Source organism: Chiroxiphia lanceolata, chromosome 26 (assembly GCF_009829145.1).
Source record: "Chiroxiphia lanceolata isolate bChiLan1 chromosome 26, bChiLan1.pri, whole genome shotgun sequence".
Taxonomy (NCBI): domain Eukaryota; kingdom Metazoa; phylum Chordata; class Aves; order Passeriformes; family Pipridae; genus Chiroxiphia; species Chiroxiphia lanceolata.
The window spans coordinates 3,308,033-3,327,576 of NC_045662.1; the positions used below are offsets into that span (position 1 = coordinate 3,308,033).

Here is a 19,544-nt window from a genome sequence, read left to right on the forward strand (position 1 = left end):
AGACAGCTCTGAAATGGGGACCTGGGTGACCTCCCTGTCCTGGAAGGGCTGTAGGATCTTTTATGGAGTAAGAAAACAGGAGGAAAACTAGTCCTTTCCTTCAGCCAGAGCTTATCTGCCCTGTGTCCTGTGGTTTTTTCCTCCAGCTTGCCTGGATGGCTGCAATTCCCAGGAGATAAATCCTTACCCCAGGTGCTCCCAGCCTCACTACCCGCTCGTGGGGGAGGCTCTTCCTCACTTTGCTGTGTTTTGGTGATGTTTTTATTTCCCCCTCCCCCTTAAAGACATTTTTCTTGGCTCACTCATGCAAAAATCTGTCACCTTTTTTTTCCCCCCGCCTGCTCATCGTGCGGCTTCCCATCATCCCAGAGACAGTCCCTGACTCCAGCAGTGTTAATATTTCCATTCCACAGGCTCAGCTTGGCCATTAATAAGCCAAACCAACAGCAAACAGGGCCATGTCTGCTTGGGGTGACCTCCCACCTCCCTCCCAGGAGCCAGTTTGTTCCCCAATTTGTCTCCCGTGCCCTTGGTTTGGGGTGACTGAGAGCGAACGTGTCACACCGTCGTCCTCCTTGTTAATACATCTCCCTCCAGCTCTGGTCACAGGTTTCCTGCCACAAACAGGTAATGAGAAGCCTCTTGCTCCCCAGTAACCAGCCCTCTGCCTGCAATTAGTCTGGATGAGCTCGTTTTGAGCTGGGTTTAATTGGGATCGTGTTTGGCCGGATTTACCTTCGGGCTGCGACGCGGCTCCGTCCATATGTGTGAGGAGGGGTGAACAGAAACCCTCACACTGAAACTGTGGGCTTGTTTAAGCATTATCTCTGCCTTTATAGCCCTGGATGCTTGGCCAGCTGGTTTTCCTGCTGGAAAAGCCGTTAGAGCATCCATGTGCCCCAGCAGTGGTTTCCCTGTCCAGCTCCCAGGCAGAGCGGAGCAGCTCTCCGGCGAGGCTGGGAATTCTGGAGTGGGATGTTTCTCCTTACTGCCCCCATGGATTCCCAGCTCTTGGCTCAGGAGCTACATTTCTCTGTGCTTTCCCTGTTTTTAAACTGGAGATTAAATGCAGGGGTGGCAGCACTGACCTGGCTAGAGGAGGAGGAGAGCAGGGCCACACGCCCAGAGCTGGGCTCGAGCATCAACTGCTCGTCGTGGCTATTTTGCAGGGTCTGTTGACAACTCAAGCTAATAATAATAAGCTTCATTTTTTACACCATATTCTCTCCCTATCCACAGGCCAATTTCATGCTTTATTATGATTTCAGTGTTTTAGTTTCTGCCACAAGTGGAAAATTATGTTCGGATTCAGAGAAGCTCATTAGAGCACATTAAAGCTCTTTGTGAGATGCTTCCCCAGAAATTAGAGGCTTTAACCTTGTTTAGTGAAAATTCGAAGCCAAGTGTGGCCGTGGCAGCCCTGGAAGGGATGGTTCACTCTGAGGTTAATGCACTTCATCCACCCACTTTAAATTCCCTGTGCTTTTTCCCTGGCTGAGGCCCCGTGTCCATCCAGGCAGGTCTGTGCCAGGGCTCAGGGGAAGGCAAAGGAGCTGATTTTCAAAGCCACTGTGGGAGGTTAATGCACATTTTGGTAGATTGTGGCAAGGCATAAAAAGTGGGTTTTTTTCCAGAAAATCTGGGCCATTAATCCTGAGGCAGGATTAAAATTGGTTGGGTGAAGCTCAGCCACCTGTACCTGAGTCCATCCTGCCATCTCTTTAAAGCCTCACTCTCCCCTTGCCAGGGGAGTCTCATGATCTCTGTCACTTCTAATTTTCCAGTTATTTCCAGCTCAGTTTTGGCTTTTGGGGTGTTGGAGCTTCCACCAATCCCAGTCTTGAGCCAGGAACCAGTTTCCTTTCAAAGCCCTGCAGCAGGACCTTGCTGGGGTGCAGCCACCAGCCCTGTGACCTCACAAGGTGCCTTTGGTCCCATCCAAGTTTTTCCACCTGCTGTCCTTTTCCTTCCAGGAGGATAGGGATGGATTTATTCTCTGCAAAGCTTGCTTGGCTGTTGTGGGGTGATACCCCCCCAGTTTCTGGAGTAGGGTGGGATGCAGAGGGATGAGGAGCAGCTGTACCCCCAAGAGCATCACCACAAACATCCCGGATGTGTGGGAACAGATTTGGTCAGTGCTTTGGAGTTGGTTTATTTTTAGCATACATTGAGAAGGGATTTGGGATTAGAGCTTTGTTCTGCAGTGTCCAGGCAATAGCAGATGGGAATAGGATGGGCTGAGCTGCAGCAGGGTGGGTGCTCTCAGGGATGCTGGTCTGGTAGGACCACGTAACCAAGTGACATGGGCGAGGTCCTGTGGGGAGTCTGTGGCAGAGGTGGAGATAAATGGCAGTTTTGTGGCTTTTAGGCTCATGCTCAGATATATCAGAGGGTCTTTGTGTCAGTTGGATTCTACTCCTCAGAGGAGACTGAGGGAGGACTGACCAGGGTCTGCAGCTTCCTCAGGAGGGGCAGCTCCGACCTCTGCTCTGGGTGAGCAGGGACAGGACCCAGGGAAGGGCTGGAGCTGTGCCAAGGAGGTTTAGGTTGGATCTCAGGAAAAGTTCTTCCCCCAGAGGATGGTTGGCACTGAACAGGCTCCCCAGGGCACTTCCAGGGCTGGGGCAGCCACAGCTTCTGTGGGCAACCTGTGCCAGGGCCTCCCCACCCTCCCAGGGAAGACTTATTTCCTAATATCCCGGACTTGTGGCTCCCAGAAGAGCAGCAATGCGGGACAGAACCTGGAGCAGCCCCACCAGGAGCTGGATGGGGGCAGCACAAGATGTTGTGCTATTTAAGGTATTGCTTCATATATCTTTTTTATGAGCTCTGGCAGCAGCAATAATATAATAGAGCTCTAATATGTGGTTTGCTGGGTACGAGCGAGGCTTTTCTGCATCGCAGAGCACAGTTACAGCCCAGCCGTGGCAGGAGAAATGAATTCCCTGGGCTCTGAAGCAAGAGCAACCTGCCCAGTTTTCCCATGCCTCAAGTGTTGCTGCTGAGGTGTTTTCATGGTCCTGGTTTGCAAAAATCCCTTCCAGAGTAAAGTTTACATGTAAAAGCAGTGGCTGCTCTGGGGAGGGCTGGGCAGCCGGGGACGTTGTGGTTGGAATTAAGTCAAATTTGGAATGAACTTGGTTGTGTTCAGGGGGTTGGGGTCAGCAGCAAGTTACAAAGCAGGTGACCCATTCCCAGGGAGTTGGCATGGAAAAGATGGGCAGGAGATTTGGCTCCATCGTCCCAGCACAGCACCAGGGAGGGGGTTTGGGCTCAGGGCAGTGGGAAGGGGTGTGGAACATCCTTGTGCACCAAAGGCATCGTCACAACAGGAACCCCAAATTTCTGCTGCTCCCTCAGGGAAGATTTTAGCATCTGCCAGGGATTTTTGTTGGGTTTGGTTGGGTTTTTTTTCAGATAAAATCTGCAGGGCCTGATAAAAGCCAAGCAATGCTCCTGGGGCGCTTCAGCGAGCGGAGAGGGAACATCTGAGCCACGGGTTTCCCTTGGATTTAGCCAAGAGACTTAGACCCCTGTGGGTGGAAATCAGCTTATCCTGAGGTGCAGGGGGAAGGGAGGGGGTGCTGTGTGTCCTTGCAGCATCTGCTGTACCTGGCACATTGCTGATGGGGAGCATTAAATGAGATTAATTATGTTCTTGCTGTCTAACCCCCGTCGCTGTTTGAGATGTATAAAACCTTCTCCAGGGGGACTTCACATGTTTTTCTTGCTTCTAGTCCTTATTTCTGGATAAAAGAGTTGTTTCATATGGCCACCTTGCATGGGGGACACCAGTGGCCACAGAGGACCTACAGGCTGTGGGGTCCCACAGCTCAGGGAGCTGAGCTCGTTGTGATCCTTGGTCAGGACAAAATGAACTGTTTGATCCACTGTGTGTGTATGAGGATTGTTAAAAGACTTATTAAACCTGAAGGTCCTTAACCATCAATCTACTTTCCTTGGAATGCTGTGGAATGAGGTTGCCCAGGTGGCTGTTAATGCTGATGAGCTAATGGGATCATGAGAGCCCATAAATGTCCTGAGATGATGGGTAATGTAATAGGGACATAAAAGAGAGCAGGAGAGTGAAGGTGTCCTGCTCAGGGAGGTGACAGTGGCACCTTTGGCAGTGAGCTCTGCCTGGCACTGGGAGCTCAAGGTATTAAAATGGAACCTTAAATAAAACTTTGGGGACAGAAAGTCTTCAAAGTAATGAGCTTTTTTAAAATCCCTGAGGGTGGAGTGGATTTGGGGGCGGGGGGTTGGCTGTGGCTGCTCATGTTTGTGGGCAAAGGAGATTTTCATGATTTATCTGTCCCTGGTGCCACTGGGAGACTGGGCAGGGATGGGTCAATCCTGGATGGTGCATCTCAGCCAGGGACATCCTGGGATCAACTCAACAGTCATGGGCCACCAGTGAGTCAGAGAACCATGGAATTATTTAGGTTGGAATCCCCCCATGTCTACTAAACCCTATCACAAAGTGCCACATCTGCTTGTTTTTGGAACAATTCCAGGACTGGGGGCTCCACCACTGCCCTGGGCAGCTCCTTCCAGTGCCTGACCATTCTTGCAGTGAACAAGTTTTGCAGCCCATTTTTGCTGCAAAAAGAGTTTCTGCTGCAGCCAAGCAGCCCTCCCTGTTTGCATCCTTGCATAGGCAGGTCCCTTTACTGTGGCAGCTCTTTGTCCCCAGCGTGTCCCCACTGCAGCCCCTGTGGGATTCTGATCCCTGGAAGTGTCACCCACCCTGTGCCACGTGGGATCTTAGAGTCACACAATGGTTGGGGTTGGAGGGACCTTAAAGCCCATCCAGTGCCACCCCCTGCCACGCCAGGGACACCTTCCACAAGCCCAGGTTGCTCCAAACCCCATCCAACCTGGCCTTGGACTCTTCCAGGGATCCAGGGGCAGCCACAGCTTCTCTGGGCAACCTGTGCCAGGGCCTCCCCACCCTCTCAGGGAAGGATTCCTTCCCAATATCCCATCTAGCCCTGCCCTCTGGCAGTGGGAATCCATCCCCCTTGTCCTGTCCCTCCATCCCTTGTCCCAGGTCCCTCTCCAGCTCTCCTGGAGCCCCTTTAGACTTCCTTCCATCCAGGAATGGAAGCGTGAGCCGACGCTTGGAGATCACCCCGCCCTCCGAGGCAGTGGTGGCACAGATGGAATGTTGGAAGTGGCAGCTTTTTCCCTAATTCCAGGGTGACTCAGCTCCCTCCCATCTGTGGGAACTCCCACTGTCTGCGCCGGGCGCGGGGGGTGTGGATCCGTCTGGGATGTCTCGGGTGACTCCCGGTGTCCTCCCGTGCTCCCCTGGAGTCAGGCACTGCTGGGATCCCTGCTTTACCTACTCACAGGCTGGGTTTTCCCCACAGGAGGTGGAAAACACGGCAGCTACCTGTTCTCCTGCTCCACACACCCAGAGGGGGAGTCCCAGAGAGGGGTTTTACCGCCACGCTGGTGGCACCTGCACCAGTGGTGGGGAAGGGCTCTGTGGGCACAGGCAGTGGAGAACAGCTGGGGTGGCTGGAATTTTCTGCTCTGGAGAGCAGTGGGGAGCTGCTGGGAGGTCTCTGTGCAGCCACAGAAAGAAGACAGAAGGACACTGTGGATGGAAGGTGTCTGTCTTTGGACAAGGGATGGAGGGGCAGGACAAGGGGAATGGCTTCCCACTGCCAGAGGGCAGGGAGAGATGGGATGTTGGGAAGGAATTCTTGGCTGGGAGGGTGGGGAGGCCCTGGTTCAGGTTGCCCAGAGAAGCTGTGGCTGCCCCTGGATCCCTGGAAGTGTCCAAGGCTGGGTTGGAGCCACCTGGGCTGGTGGAAGGTGTCCCTGCCCATGGCAGGGGGTGGCACTGGGTGAGCTTTGAGGTCCCTCCAACCCAAAGCATTGTGTGGGTACCAGAGTATTTTTGGCAGGGCCCTGCAGAATGTTGCTGTTGTCAGTCCCAGAGCTGCTGCTGGGTAGGGAGTTCAGCAAGGGTGAGGAAGAACGGTTCATTAAATGAATCAGTGGGGAGAGGTTGGGAAGACAGATTGTAATTATTATCCAAATGAATCCTGACCTTGGAACCGTTTGCTGGCACCTGTTAAAGGGCTCCAGGGCTCTTGGGCTGGGACACAGAGCTCATCCCTGGGCTGTGCTGCTGAGGGACAGCCTTGGTGGGCACGGAGGAGGGATGCAATCCACCATCACCCACCTTTCTCCTCTTCCCACACCATCTGCTGCTTCCCCAGGGCATCCCCCAGGTTGTGGCTGCCTTGTCTGACCTCGTCCAACCCAAGGCTGGTGATGTTGTTGTCCCAGCCTGACCTGGCTTGGGCCAGTGACCTCATTTCACCTGTTTGCACCTGCCAAGTGACCTCACATTTGTGGCATTGACTGTCCTAAGCTGAGAAAATTCTTGTTAAAAAAAAAAAATACACTCTTTCCCCCCCAAATAAACCCCAAACCCAATAAAAAGCAGAAGATGCTGTTCTGCACCCACTGCTGAAGGTACCACCTGCTCCAAGGTGGGACTCGATGCTCCTCAAGGTCTTTTCCAGCCTCAGCGATTCTGTGTTCTGCAAACAGAGCCTTGGGAACTTAAGAGCTGTTCCTGGGTTAATTCGTGCCCTCCTGGGAGGTGAACCTTGGTGGGATCATGCAGCTACTGTTTCCCACAACTGATAAATTCCAGTCTGGTGGGACAGAGTCTGGTTGTTCTGCTGCACTTTGTTATGTGTGGCAGCAGTCAGGGCCTGACAGAATCAGAGAGAGGGCAGCAGTTTTCTTAGTTTATGGACCAGCATAATTCTCAAATATCTGGAGCCTCACCATTAGAGTTTATTCATTTGCTGCCAGAATATTGGTGCTATATTTCTTTTTTAAATGCCCACTCAACCCCTGCTAAATTGCAGCCATGGCTGAGGGGGTGATTGATGGCAGCTGTAAGGGCTGGCCACGAGTACTCACCATCCACACAAATTCTTGCACCAACAGGCCATTCCAGGGAGGGGCTGATGGCACAAATAAGAAGAAAATTGCAATATCTCTTACTCAATTAAACGTGCAGCCTGATGTACCTCTGCTTAGTGCTGCCAGAGTTGAACTGGTCTTGAAGGGTAGAATGCAGGAGGATGAGTTGTGAGCCACAGGGTGATGTTTAATGCCATCCTGTGAAATAAACTCGGATTAAAACCAGAGTTCATCATGTCCAGTAGCAAAAACTGGTTTTGGAGGCAGAGATGGATGTTTCAGGAGTGTTGTGTGTTATGGAGCAGCTTGTTATTAGATTTGGGATGCTGGCTGCTGCTGGGTCGGAAAAGAAACCACATTAATGCCAGCAACAAGCCTAACCTCCCCTCAGGTGGTGCCTGGGACCTCGGTGAGCTCTGATTTCGAAGCAGCAGCTTTGGATAAAAGCAGAGTTGACATCCTGGCTGTTCCCAGACAGGCCCGTGACAGCGGAGCCCGGAGGGGCCCGGGCAGACATGGAGCTGATTGTGAGGAAACATCTCGGTGCCGTGCCTGGCAGCGCTGCCTGACAGCTCCCACGGGGACATCTCAGCCTTGGAGGCCGAAAGGAAAACCCTCTCCTTGTAAACACGGCTCTGACAACTTTTGTGGCGCTGCCTTCCCCGAGCTCCAGCCCCATTACTCTTCCCTGCTCCGAGATTAAACCTGACACCGTGAGGGATGGGCGAGATTGTGCTCGTCTGACACGCTGCTCTGCCAACTTCCTGACAGTCCAAAACAAACAGGGATGGAAGGAGAAATCCGTGGCTGCCCCTTGAGAGGGAGAAGATACCAAAGTGTCTCATCTCTTGTTGTCTGCCCTGCTGGTTTGTGTTAGTGGTTGGAAGAGCCGTGTCTTGCCTTACGGTGACCCACTAAGTCACCTTTTGAATCCGTGGGTCTGGGATTTTTGTATCCCCCAGGATACAGGATGTAGGAGATGGAAGGAGAAATCTGTGGCTGCCCCTTGAGAGGGAGAAGATACCAAAGTGTCTCATCTCTTGTTGTCTCCCCTGCTGGTTTGTGTTAGTGGTTGGAAGAGCCGTGTCTTGCCTTACGGTGACCCCCTAAGTCACCTTTTGAATCCGTGGGTCTGGGATTTTTGTATCCCCCAGGATACTGGGATACATATAAACTGATGAAGAGGATGCCCTAAAGGCTGGTTTGGTTTGCATCCCACTCTGCATGGGATAGGGACTTGATTCCTTCCCTTTTGCCCATTGTTTGGAAGGGATATTAAGTCCTTTTTGCCCATTACCAGGAGTTCCTCCTTACCAAGCTGCACTTGCAGGCTCATCCTTCTTGGAAAAGGATCCTCTTGGGATCTGACGCTTCAGAAACCCCTTATTGTGGGCGTCCCTTGCAATTTTCTTTTCACAGCCATCATTTCATTTTCAGTAATGTCCCTCCTGCCAGGGTGTGAACAAATGGACCGTGGGGATGCACTTGGCTGGAGCCAACAGGACGGTGCTGTTCCTCACACCTCCAGTGGAATAATGACGTGGCTCGGTGCCACCACAGGCTCAGCAGGTGCCACAGGAGGGCTGGGAGCCATGGGAATGTACATCCCTGCCAAAAACTCAGAGATGAAGTCTGCTTTCCTCCTGAACAGGATCTTTTCCCCACCATCCCAGGGGGGTTCTTGCCCAAACCCATCTCCCTCCTCCACTTCCAGCTTCGCGTTCCCCTTCTCCCGGACCCGCCTGGAAAATCCTTGTTTTTCTCTCTTCTCCGTTGCTGCTGGATGGTGGCTTGCTGGGATGTGTGTCTCTTTGAACCTTTGTGCACCACAAATGTGGAGGAAATGATTGCCCAGGCTGCTAATTCCCTCTCTTTTCCCTGGTTGTGCCTTGATGTGACAATCACAGCTCTCCTCGCCGGCGAGCTCTCACCTGCCTCTTTGTCTGCATTTAGAAAAGTAATTTACAGACTTCAAATTACTTGCTTTTGCCATCATTTTTCTCTGTGCTGAAAGGGTAATTTATCAGCAGACATGCTTGTCCTCTGGATCCTGGTTATAAACTGTGAAATACCTGTTTCTCTATTACCCTGGTCAGGCTTCCTTGCCTTTGGAATATCGCTCTTGTTTGGCCTGGTGGTTTGACATGCAGCAGGATATGTTTGTACACTGGTGTCCCAGAGCTTTTGATGGTCTGCTTGGGGCATGGAATGTGTTTGGGATACCCATGGTTTGTGTTTTCATCTCACAGAATACACATTTTTCCCTTTATCATCTAAGGAAGGGCTTTCCCTTTGCTAAGGAAGGGCTCTGTGGTGGTCAGTTAACAGGTTGGACTCGGTGATCTTAAAGGTCTTTTCCAACCTCAATGATTCCATCAAATCCTATTTCATAGATTCAGAGCTTATTTACCTTTGTGCTCCAACAGGGATTTTCAGAGGAGCTGTCAAAAGGAGCTGTGATCCATCAAAGAGAAAAAATAGTTATTTTTATAGACTATTCTCAGGGTACTTGTCTGTATTTTTGTTTCTGGCTTGTGCTGGACCTTTTTATTGCAAGATTAAACATCACTAACAGCAAGGAAGTGCTGTTTTCCCTGAAGACACATAAACTGAGGTTAAATCATCCTGCTTTGCCTGGTGTTTACTGTCTCAGGTGTATCACAGTGGAGAGACTGATGTTGCCCTTTTCAAACAGCTCCCTGTTTTATCCTGATGATCAGATAATGCTCTGAATCCTTCCCTGTTATCAGGGAGCCTGAAACCAAGAGGATCCCATGTAAAAAAAAGATGTTATCTCTTCCCAAATAATCACTCCTAGCCAAGGTGAGAGGGTGAGGAACACCCTGCAGCCCCTGTCCTGTTCCATCGTGTTCCTTGGATAAACACAGAGGGTTTACACAGGAATTCTTACAGCTGCAAAGGGCCATATAAAAAAAAGGCCCATAAAATTGCCTGAATTTATTTGACTAAAAGACTACACCGGGTACAGCAGCTCTTAAATCCTTATCCAGCATTTCCTGTTCTCATTCCAGGCTTCCCTGTTTCCCCATGATTTCCACTAAGCCTGTTTTGATTCTTCCTGTGTTTGAAACTCCCCCCAATTAGAAATTTTTTACTTCTGCCTTCAAAGCTTATCTGGGAAAACCCATTTAGGGGGGGCCCTGGCTGCAAACACAGGCTCACTGTTCAGCTTATCTTTCCAGCTTGGATGGTTTAATAGGTCAGCCAAGTATTAAAATGGGATTTTTTCATTTGGATATAAAATCTTTTTTAAAGGGCATCGTTTCCCCCCCCCTGCAAACATTTCATATTTAGACTTGACTATCATTTCATGTCTCTCTTCATTTCACCTGCTTCCCCTACGCTGTGGTTATAAGACCTGTGTCAATATTTGAGGGAAATAAATTGCTGATGACTCCGGCTTCTGGTTGGTTTTATGACTCATCTTGGGGTCACATGAGCTCAGCAACCACATTAGTTGGGATTTATGACAGCCTGGAGCCCGGGTCCTCTTGGTGCTGGGCTCAGAATAGCCAGTACTGGTGTTTGCTGGTTGCTGACTGGTTTCACAAACTGGGCTTTGTGGAGCCAGGACTTGAAGGCGACTCACACTCCTCGTTCCCTTTGGCAGAAGCCACCACAGGGGATGGTTGGAGGGTTTCCAAATGGCTCTGGGACATTTTGTCCTCCTGTTTTGTAGGAAGAAGTTCTGCCTGTCTAGATGTGCCCTGCTCTGGCAGTGCAAGGTGTAGGAGGGACTTGTTGGGGTTTAGTCTTTGGTTTTCCGTGTGTTCTCCCAGCCGGGGGAAGGCTGAGCATGAGCTGGTTGGTGTCACCGTGATCAAAGATGTCACATCTCTGCTACCCCCCAAAAAGCCACCACATTTGGGAACCCGGGTCCCCCCACTTGAAAATTCATATCCAACCCACCTGGAAACCTGTGTCCACCCCACTTGGAAAACCACGTCCACCCAAATTAGAAATCCTTGTCCTCCAACGTTAGAAACCCACGTGTCCATCCCACTTGGAAACCTGTGTGTCCCCCTCTTAGAAATTCATGTCCACCCCACTTGGAAACCCTTGTGTCCACCCCACTTGGAAAACCACATCCACCCAAATTAGAAACCCTTGTCCCCCAGAGTTAGAAACCCATGTGTCCATCCCACTTGGAAACCTGTGTGTCCCCCTCTTGGAAATTCATGTCCACCCCACTTGAAAACCCATGTCCACCCCACACAGAAACTGGTGTCCCTCCCACTTGGAAACCTGTGTGTCCCCCTCTTGGAAATTCATGTCCACCCCACTTGGAAACCCTTGTGTCCACCCCACTTGGAAAACCACATCCACCCAAATTAGAAACCCTTGTCCCCCAGAGTTAGAAACCCATGTGTCCATCCCACTTGGAAACCTGTGTGTCCCCCTCTTGGAAACCTTTGTCCACCCCACTTGGAAGGTGATGTCACCAGTGGTGGCCTGGAAGCCCCCACCTGGGCTTTGCCCGGAGTTTCTTTCAAGGAACAGGCCAAAATGAGACTAAAGAGGAGGAAAAGTGATGGTGCCAAGTTTGGGGACCCTCAGGACACCCCAAGGGACACAGAACACCTGGTGCCAGGTTTTGGGGTCCCCCACTGTCACCTCACCCAGTGCCAGGTTTGGGGATGTCTGGAACCTCCTGCTGTCATCCCAAGGGACACAGGGAACACCCGGTGCCAGGACCCCCCTATGTCCTGATGGAGATCTTCCCTCATTTGCCCAACTGTTTTAAACTCTATAATTTAATTTGCCAAGGAGTGGGAGTGAGGAATTAAGGGGTTATTGTGTTGTTTGTGTCAGGAGAGCACATGGCTGGGAGCTGTGCCTGCAGGGGTCGATTTTCAGCAGCTGGATGAGCATGGAGTGAGTGTGGGCTCAAGTTTCCTCCTGTTGGGGTGATCCCCTCTCTGTGTCTGCAGGCAGGAACGTGCAGCAATGGTGGCCTCACACAAACCCAGGGAATTGGGTTATTTTTTGCCCAAACACAGCTTGTTTCTCAGAGATTTAACACGATCTGACTCCAGCGAGCTGCTGAAGACATTTGTTCTTTGCTCTAAAACAGTTTTCCCTTCCTGCCTTCCATCTTTTCTTATCTGGAAGGAGAACACGATGCACTGAGTGATTAAACCAGGATGGATTTTTCTGGGGATATTTCCCTCCAAGCCATGGCTGTTTCCCATCCCTCTGCCCCTGCTGGCGTGGGAACAGGGGTTGATTATACGGGGAATATTATGTCATTTCTCTCTTCTCTCCTTGCAGGTGTTTAGAAAATTGGGGAAATATTATATTGTTTCTCTCTTCCCGCAGGTGTTTACAAGATATGGGAAATGCTACATGTTCAACTCAGGAGAAGAAGGGCGGCCTCTCCTCACCACAGTGAAGGGTGGGACAGGCAATGGACTGGAAATCATGCTGGACATCCAGCAGGATGAATATTTGCCAATCTGGGGAGAAACAGGTAAGACCTTCTTTTTCCTCCGGTGATTTTTTTGGAAAGACCTTCCCATTCCATCCCACCCAATGTCTAAACCAGCTCTTGAAAGCAAGAGGAGCTCAGTCTGTGCAGAAATGAGTTGCTTTTCTTCTTGGTGTCTGTGGCTGCCAGTTGGGACCATCATGTCTGTATTTCAGCTCATCCAGGAGTGCTGGGCTTGGGTGTCTTGGCACCAAAGTTTGGGATGCCAAACAGGAGTGTCACCACCTGTCCTGGGACAAGGATGGGCATTTTTGGGTGACAGGAGGTGTGGTGTCTCCTTCAGAGGCTCCAGCACGTCCCTCTTCCTTGGAAAAGCATTTTTTGGAGGCCAGGTTCAGGGTGGACCTCCAGCTGCTCTCTGTGTTTTCCTCTTCCTTGGAATTTGGGAATATTTGTTGCCCTGATAATTGTCTCTGCTGGGTTAGTGCTGCTTGGGTGGGTCAAGGACTGGGTTCATTGGACTGGGAGCATTTGGGATGGATGGAATCAACTGGGTTGAGCATCTTGTGAGAGCTGTGGTCCTGGCACAGGAAGGCTGGAACTTTGGACTGTCCCACAGGTCTCATGGATCAGGATGGTGTCTTAGTTTAACAAGATTACAACTTAGAAATTAAGAAACTTCAGGCAGAAGCGTGGAAAAGGAAAAAAAACCACAACAGCTTTTTATTGACAAAATCTGAATAAACAACAAACGGTGCAGTCAAAAACTTCCAGAAGAAACAAAACAAAGTCCCAATTCCCAGTTCCCAGTTCCCACCATCCCAAGTCAGGTGCCACGGTGGGAATTTGCTGGCAGAACTGGTGCCAGTTCCTTCAATGAACCTGGAGTGTGACATGTGCCACCAAAGCCACCCACCCGTTGAGGGCAAACCTTATCAGCTCCTCAGCAGTGGCAGCTGCAGTTCTCATGAAGCCACTGTTGACATTTGAAACAAAGCATCCAAAAAAAAAAAAAAACACTGGAAAAATTGCCAGCCTCTATTTTGTCTGGCAGCTCGAGGCAGAGCTTTGTGAGGAGAGTTGTTCAGGAGGAGGAGGAGGAGGTTGTGTTTATTTTTGGTATCAGCAAAAGGAGTAAATATCACTTCAGGTCTCGTGTCACCGTTGCTCTGTCACCCTGTACAGATGAGGCCCCTCGAGCACCTTTCAAACTCCAGCTCAGCAGCAGAGAAGGGGGTTGGAGTCATTCAAAACTTAAAATTTATCTGTGTGGGGTTTGACTCTCCTGATTCCAGCAGCTTCCCGTGGTCCTGGCACTCAGGTCAGGTTGGCTGTCAGGTTGCTCAGGCTTTCAGAGCAGGAGCTTTGCCTTCCAGTTTGGAGATCCAAGTCAGCCTGACCTGGCCCAGGGGAGGGGGAGGAAACCCTCAGTTGGAATAATCATTTCTGGTGCCCTGGTTGGGAGTCTTGTCCTTTTACAGGCAAAACAGGTTCACGGTGCAGAGGGGGAAGATGAAGAGCATCCACCTCTGATGTTTTCTTGGGGGAGCTCATGGGGGCAGGAAACCACCTCACTGATGGCTCAGGGGTGTCCCAGGGGTGGACAGACAGCCCTGGAGCTCTGTGTGTTCAACCTCACTGGGTTCTTGTGTCATGGAATCACAAACTGGTTTGAATTGGAAGGGAACTTACAGACCATCCATTCCCACCCCCTGCCATGGGCAGGGGCACCTTCCACTAGCCCAGGTTGCTCCAACCTGGCCAGGGACACTTCCAGGGATCCAGGGCCTCCCCACCCTCACAGGGAAGGATTCCTTCCCAATATTCCATCTATCCCTGCCCTCTGGCAGTGGGAAGCCATTCCCCCTTGTGCTGTCCCTCCATCCCTTGTCCCCAGTCCCTCTCCAGCTCTCCTGGAGCCCCTTTAGGCTCTGGATCAGATCTCCCTGGATCCTTCTCTTCTCCAGATGAACCCCCCCAGCTCTCCCAGCCTGGCTCCAGAGCAGAGGTTTTTATTGGACCCCTCTGAGGTTCTCCATGGACAGGAAGGTTCTCCACAGCCCTGGGAGCTGCCTCGTGGAGAATCCTTTAGGAGGAACCCACCCAGAAATGTGCTGCCTTCAGAGCTGCCACTGTGATTTTGGGAAAGGTGGCTCAGTCTTGGGTGGGTAAATCAGCCTCTCATGACACAGGAGGCAAAAAAGAAGCAATAAGCAAGTGAAGAAATGAATTAGGAGGGAAAACAATGAGGGAGGAGGATCAACCAAGTCTTGTGGGAGGAGGCTTCCAGTCTGGTACCTCCACATCTGTGAGCATCACTCATCTGGAGGCCAGGGGAGATGGCAGCTGCTGCTCTGGTTGCTCCCTTCAGACAACCTTCAAGCCCTGCCTGTGGCAAAGGAGGCCTGTCCATGGCTGTGGACTTCAAACCTGAGGTGGGGAAAAAACCAACCCCAAGTGCCTTTGATTCTGTCAAAAATCTTGTGGCTTTCAGGGTCTTTCTGAGTGCAGACTTGGCTTCTGAGCCCACGTGGAAGGGAACAGTGGAACAATGTCCTCTGTTGATTGTCCTGCCCCCCATGACCTCCCCACTGCTACTCTCACACATACTACACTGAAATTTGTATTAAACTAAGGATTAGAGGCACAGGGAGGGATTCTTACAGCCCTAGAACTGGGCTGATATTTTAGGATTGGATTGCACCAGAGTGTCCACTCAGACATGAAATTTTACAGGACTCAAGGCAAAACTATAAAAACAGAGCCTGGATTGGTCAGATGGTGGAGGAGAAGCTCTTGGACTCGTTACAAGGAAACTTGGCCGTGTTCTTACAGGCTCAGGTAGAGCTGGTACTTGACTTTGAAGCCTGTAAAACATTAATCTTTGCCTTTCAACAAAAGACTTTTCATCTCCCACGTTTGTACAGCGCCTTGTACAAGATGTCTTCAATCTTCATGGAGCTCTCTGGACACCACCAGAATCCAAAATATTAACTATAGTGGTTAATAGTTGCTGTTCCCATGGAAACACTTAGCTCTTAGTAGGTAAGTGAAGGAGTTGATTATTTCCAAATATTTGCATAATAATGTAAATGTGTTTGGAATTAAATCTCCTCGGCTGCTGCCACTGGGACTTCCCAAACTTGGCTTTCTAAGGAAAGGCTTTGCCAAGGGCACGGAGCTCTTAGCAGGGAACTCCAACCCTGGCTGTGGAGGGGGATGAAGGTGGATGTGGGGTGGGATGTTGGTGTTGCAGTGCCAGAGGCAGGTGGGCATGGGGAACTCCAGCCCTGGGGAACCTCCAGGGTGGAAGGAGTTGAGTTTTTAATTCCCTGGAAGTGTCCAAGGCCAGGTTGGACGGGACTTGGAGCAACCTGGGCTAGTGGAAGGTGTCTCAGCCATGGGACTGGATGGTCTTCAAGATTCCTTCCCCCACAAAGCATTCCATGATTCAAACCTGACCTGCTCCATTCCCTCCTTATCTTTAACTCCTTAGATGTTTTCCAGCCTGGTTTTGCTGCTCCATTTTCCCAGGAGCCCTCCTGGGCCCAGCACCTGCTCTTTCAGCTGCCTCTTAGACAATGATTTTTGTGTGGTTGAGTCACCTGACCTTTTTTTCCTGCAGTTCCCAACTTTCCCTCAAATGTGGCTGCTCAACCCCTTTCCTTTCCCAGCTGGCTGTCCCATGTTAGTCCAAGTTTTCCCAGGCCTTTCTGGGGCTGTCCCCACCCAGCTGCTGTCTCAGCCCTGCTGTTGCACCCCCATTAGGGCTCCAGAAATGGACCAACCTCCATCACCAGAGGGGGGTCTTCACGTGGAATAACATTCATTTCTCTGGTCCATGGTGGTGCCCTTGACTTGTGCTTCCTGCAAGGGTCTATCCCAGAGGAAACACCGACCCAAGGAACCCTCCAGGCCCTTCCTCTCCATCCCCCCCATGGCCAGGACACCCCACAGGACCTTTTCTCCCTCACCCAGGCCCCTCAGACCCCGTGGGCACAGAGCAGCTGTGGATCCTTTGGCTTCAGGGGTGATTTTTACCAACACTGAGTTCAAACAGCAGCACCTGATCCTGTATTTAACCCCGAGGCTGCTTTGGTTTTTCCTCTGGATTTGGAGATGCCACAAAACCACCTTTTCCTTCACGGCCCCTCATGGAAAGAGTCAAGAGTGTGGACTCCCCAAATCCTCCTTTTGCTGCTGCCTCAGGATCTCAGCTTGGCTTTTTTAAATGGTTCTTTGCAATGCAAATAAGAAGCAAAGAAGGAAAACATTGGTTTGGAGCTTGGGATGGGGCTGCTGCTGGAGCTGCTGCCACCGTGTCATGTTGGCATATGGTCTGTAATGCAAGAAGGGGTTTAATTATCACTGACTGGGCAAACAGAATGAAGTGGATTGTCATCCTAGGAAGTCTTTAACCGAGGATCCATTGATATCTTGGGAAGCTGAAATATCTCGTCTGACAAATGACTCGTGAGAGGAAAATATTCCTTTTGCTCATCTTCACGTGCAAAGCCGTCGTTTGAACATGTGAAATGTCTGTGCAGCCTGATTTTGGAAGGGCCAGGGCACCCAGACGGCTCCAGTCTGGATTTCCAAGTGCAAAGGAAAAGGGGGAATTTGGCTGTGTGTGGATTTGGGGGCATCAGGCGGCCCCGCCGTCCTCGGGCGTGCAGCAATATTGTGTCAGGGCTGTCAAAATCGTGAGGGGTGTGGGAAAAAAAAAAAAAAGTGATGATGCAAAGGAAAAGAGGTGGAAATCTGCAGCTGTGGAATTTTTGCGCTTCTAGAACCGAAATTTTCCAGCATTATATTTTAACCCTGAGCTTCCCAGACGTGGAGAGAGCTGGGGAAGTAATTGTGGCTGAAATCTTCACTTTTGTGCTTCGAAGAAAACCTTTGGGTATTCCTGGAATAAACCTGATCTGTTCCAGATATAAATCTGGAAGTGTCCAAGGCCAGGTTGGAGCAACCTGGGCTGGTGGAAGGTGTCCCTGCCCATGGCAGGGGGTGGCACTGGGTGGGCTTTAAGGTCCCTTCCAACCCAAACCATGCTGGGATTCTGGGATATTCCAGGTGGGAATCACGATGCAAACAAACAAAAAAACCCTAGAAATCTTACAAGAGGGAAAAAAATGACACCAGGGAAAACTCCTTCCAGTAACAGAGGAGGAAACAACAAACCACAGACTCGGGAGGAGTGTAGGTGGAACCTGCACATATGGCCCAGAGTCTCCCAAATTTTCCAGTTTCCCATCTTTGTCTCGCAGGATGAGGCCCCAGGGAGCTGTGGGGCTGCTGAGGGGGTTTGTTTTGTTGCACTTGGGAGAGAAAGAGGCAGAAATGCAATCAAATACAGTAAAGACCCCCTGTAATTTATAGCAGGGACTGTTTGATTGGAAAGGGAAGACACTTCTGGGTAATCTTTCTGCGGTGGCCCAAGGAATTATCCAGTGACCTGGGACAGGAGCCCAGTAAATTGGAAATCACTGGCCTAAGTGATTGGAAATAAGGGCTGGAAATAAGAAATAAAGTGAAGGGTTCTGTGTTTGTTTCAGGAATTGTTGGATAAAGGTGAACATTTTATAGCAATTAATCAAATAACACAAGGAATAAATCGAGGGGGAGGAGAAACATGCTGTGAAATGGCCATAAGGAGGAGCAGGAAATCCATAAAGCTGGAGCTTCAATCCACTTAGAAGACAATCCCAGAGTATTATGGACTGCTGTTATTTACCTCAACAAAAACACAGGTTCAGAGGGATTTGCAGCACAAATCAGCCACATTCCCTCATTACAAGCAGCACCACCATGGTACTTTTGGCTTGGGAATGGGCTGTTCCTCCTCCTTACTCCCAAAAGCCCTGATAATTTCTGGGATCCTGCAGAGGGTTTGGAGAAGGCCTGGATGACCTCAGGTGCCTGGAGGCCAAAGCTGCCAGCCCTGAAGACTCATCCTGTAGAAGTTGACTGCTTCAGGCACAAACTGGGAGCGTTTCCATGGTTTCTTTGATTTATGTTTTCTTTCCCTGCCCTCCGGGATTTCGTGCCAGGCAAAACAGATCTGAGCAGCATCTTGTGCTGCCGGGATGGGGCTGTTCCTGCTGCATCCAGCACCTCCCTGCAAGGATCTGCCAGCAAGGAGACTGATTTAGCTCTGGGGTCCCATGTCCCCCCTTTCCCCAAAGCCCCCCCAGTTGCTCTCCAGCTGTGCAGCCTCTGTGCTCGGTGCATTAATGAGCCCAACCCCTGGAGCAGTTGCTTTTCCAGCTGTGGAGAGGCACAAACGCTCACTGTCAGCTACTTCTGCATTTTAATATGATTGGTGGTGGCTCTTCATGAATCCAGGCCTCTTTTTGCTTGCAAAAGGTCTGAACTGAAGTGGAGAAGCAGCCCGAGCTCCCCCAGGTCATGGCTGAGAACCCCCCGAGCTCCTGGTGGGATCCCAGGGGGTGTTTTGGATTTACACCCCAGGCATTCACCAGAGTTTGGGAAAAAGGGGAAAAAAAAGACACAGGTTTGTGCCTCTGCTTCTTTCCCAGCTCGTGGAATAATTATAATGAGTATAAAACTCGCCTGTAAATATAAAATAAGTAGGACATGGCCTGGGAATGGGAGAATGAGGGAGAGCAGCAGGAGTGGTGGGCTGTGGCAATGGATTCCCCATCCACACGTTCCTGCAGAGCCCTGAGCATGTTTCCAAGCAGGAACACGCTCCCAAAAAGTCCATGTGCTCTGTGCTGACTCCAGGGCTTCTCAGAGCTTTTGCAATTCCCATCCCATCCCTTCCCATCCCATGGGTGGTGGGAGCTGGGCCCTCCTACTGCTGCCTGGGGGCTGCTTTTTTTTTGCAAATGAAACTCTTGTTTGCCTTGGAAGGGCTGGTTCTTAATTTCATGATCAATTAAGATATAAAAGGGAAGGGGAAAAAAAAAAAAACAACCCAGAAGGAAAGCAAGGCAAGGTGTCTGTGAGGGAGTAACTCACTTTCTCCAGCTCTTCTGAGCCTGGAGTGTTTCCCAGCTGATTAACAAACCCTGGGTGTCCCTGGAAAAGCTGCTCCCTCTGGGAGGAGGGAACAGCAAAAAGGCTTTTATTATTCACCACAAGAATGGTTTGAGATGGAGAGAATGATCCT

General features: G+C 50.6%; 1 protein-coding gene across 1 annotated transcript in view; it reads left to right on the forward strand.

Annotated features, from left to right (window-relative positions):
* The window catches only part of LOC116798786 (acid-sensing ion channel 2), a 394,330-nt gene that overhangs the window by 342,405 nt on the left and 32,381 nt on the right, over window positions 1-19,544 (forward strand). Inside the window, exon 2 of the mRNA XM_032711415.1 lies at window positions 12,298-12,448. Coding sequence (XP_032567306.1) covers window positions 12,298-12,448 — 151 coding nt within the window. The remainder of the gene's footprint in view (window positions 1-12,297; window positions 12,449-19,544) is intronic.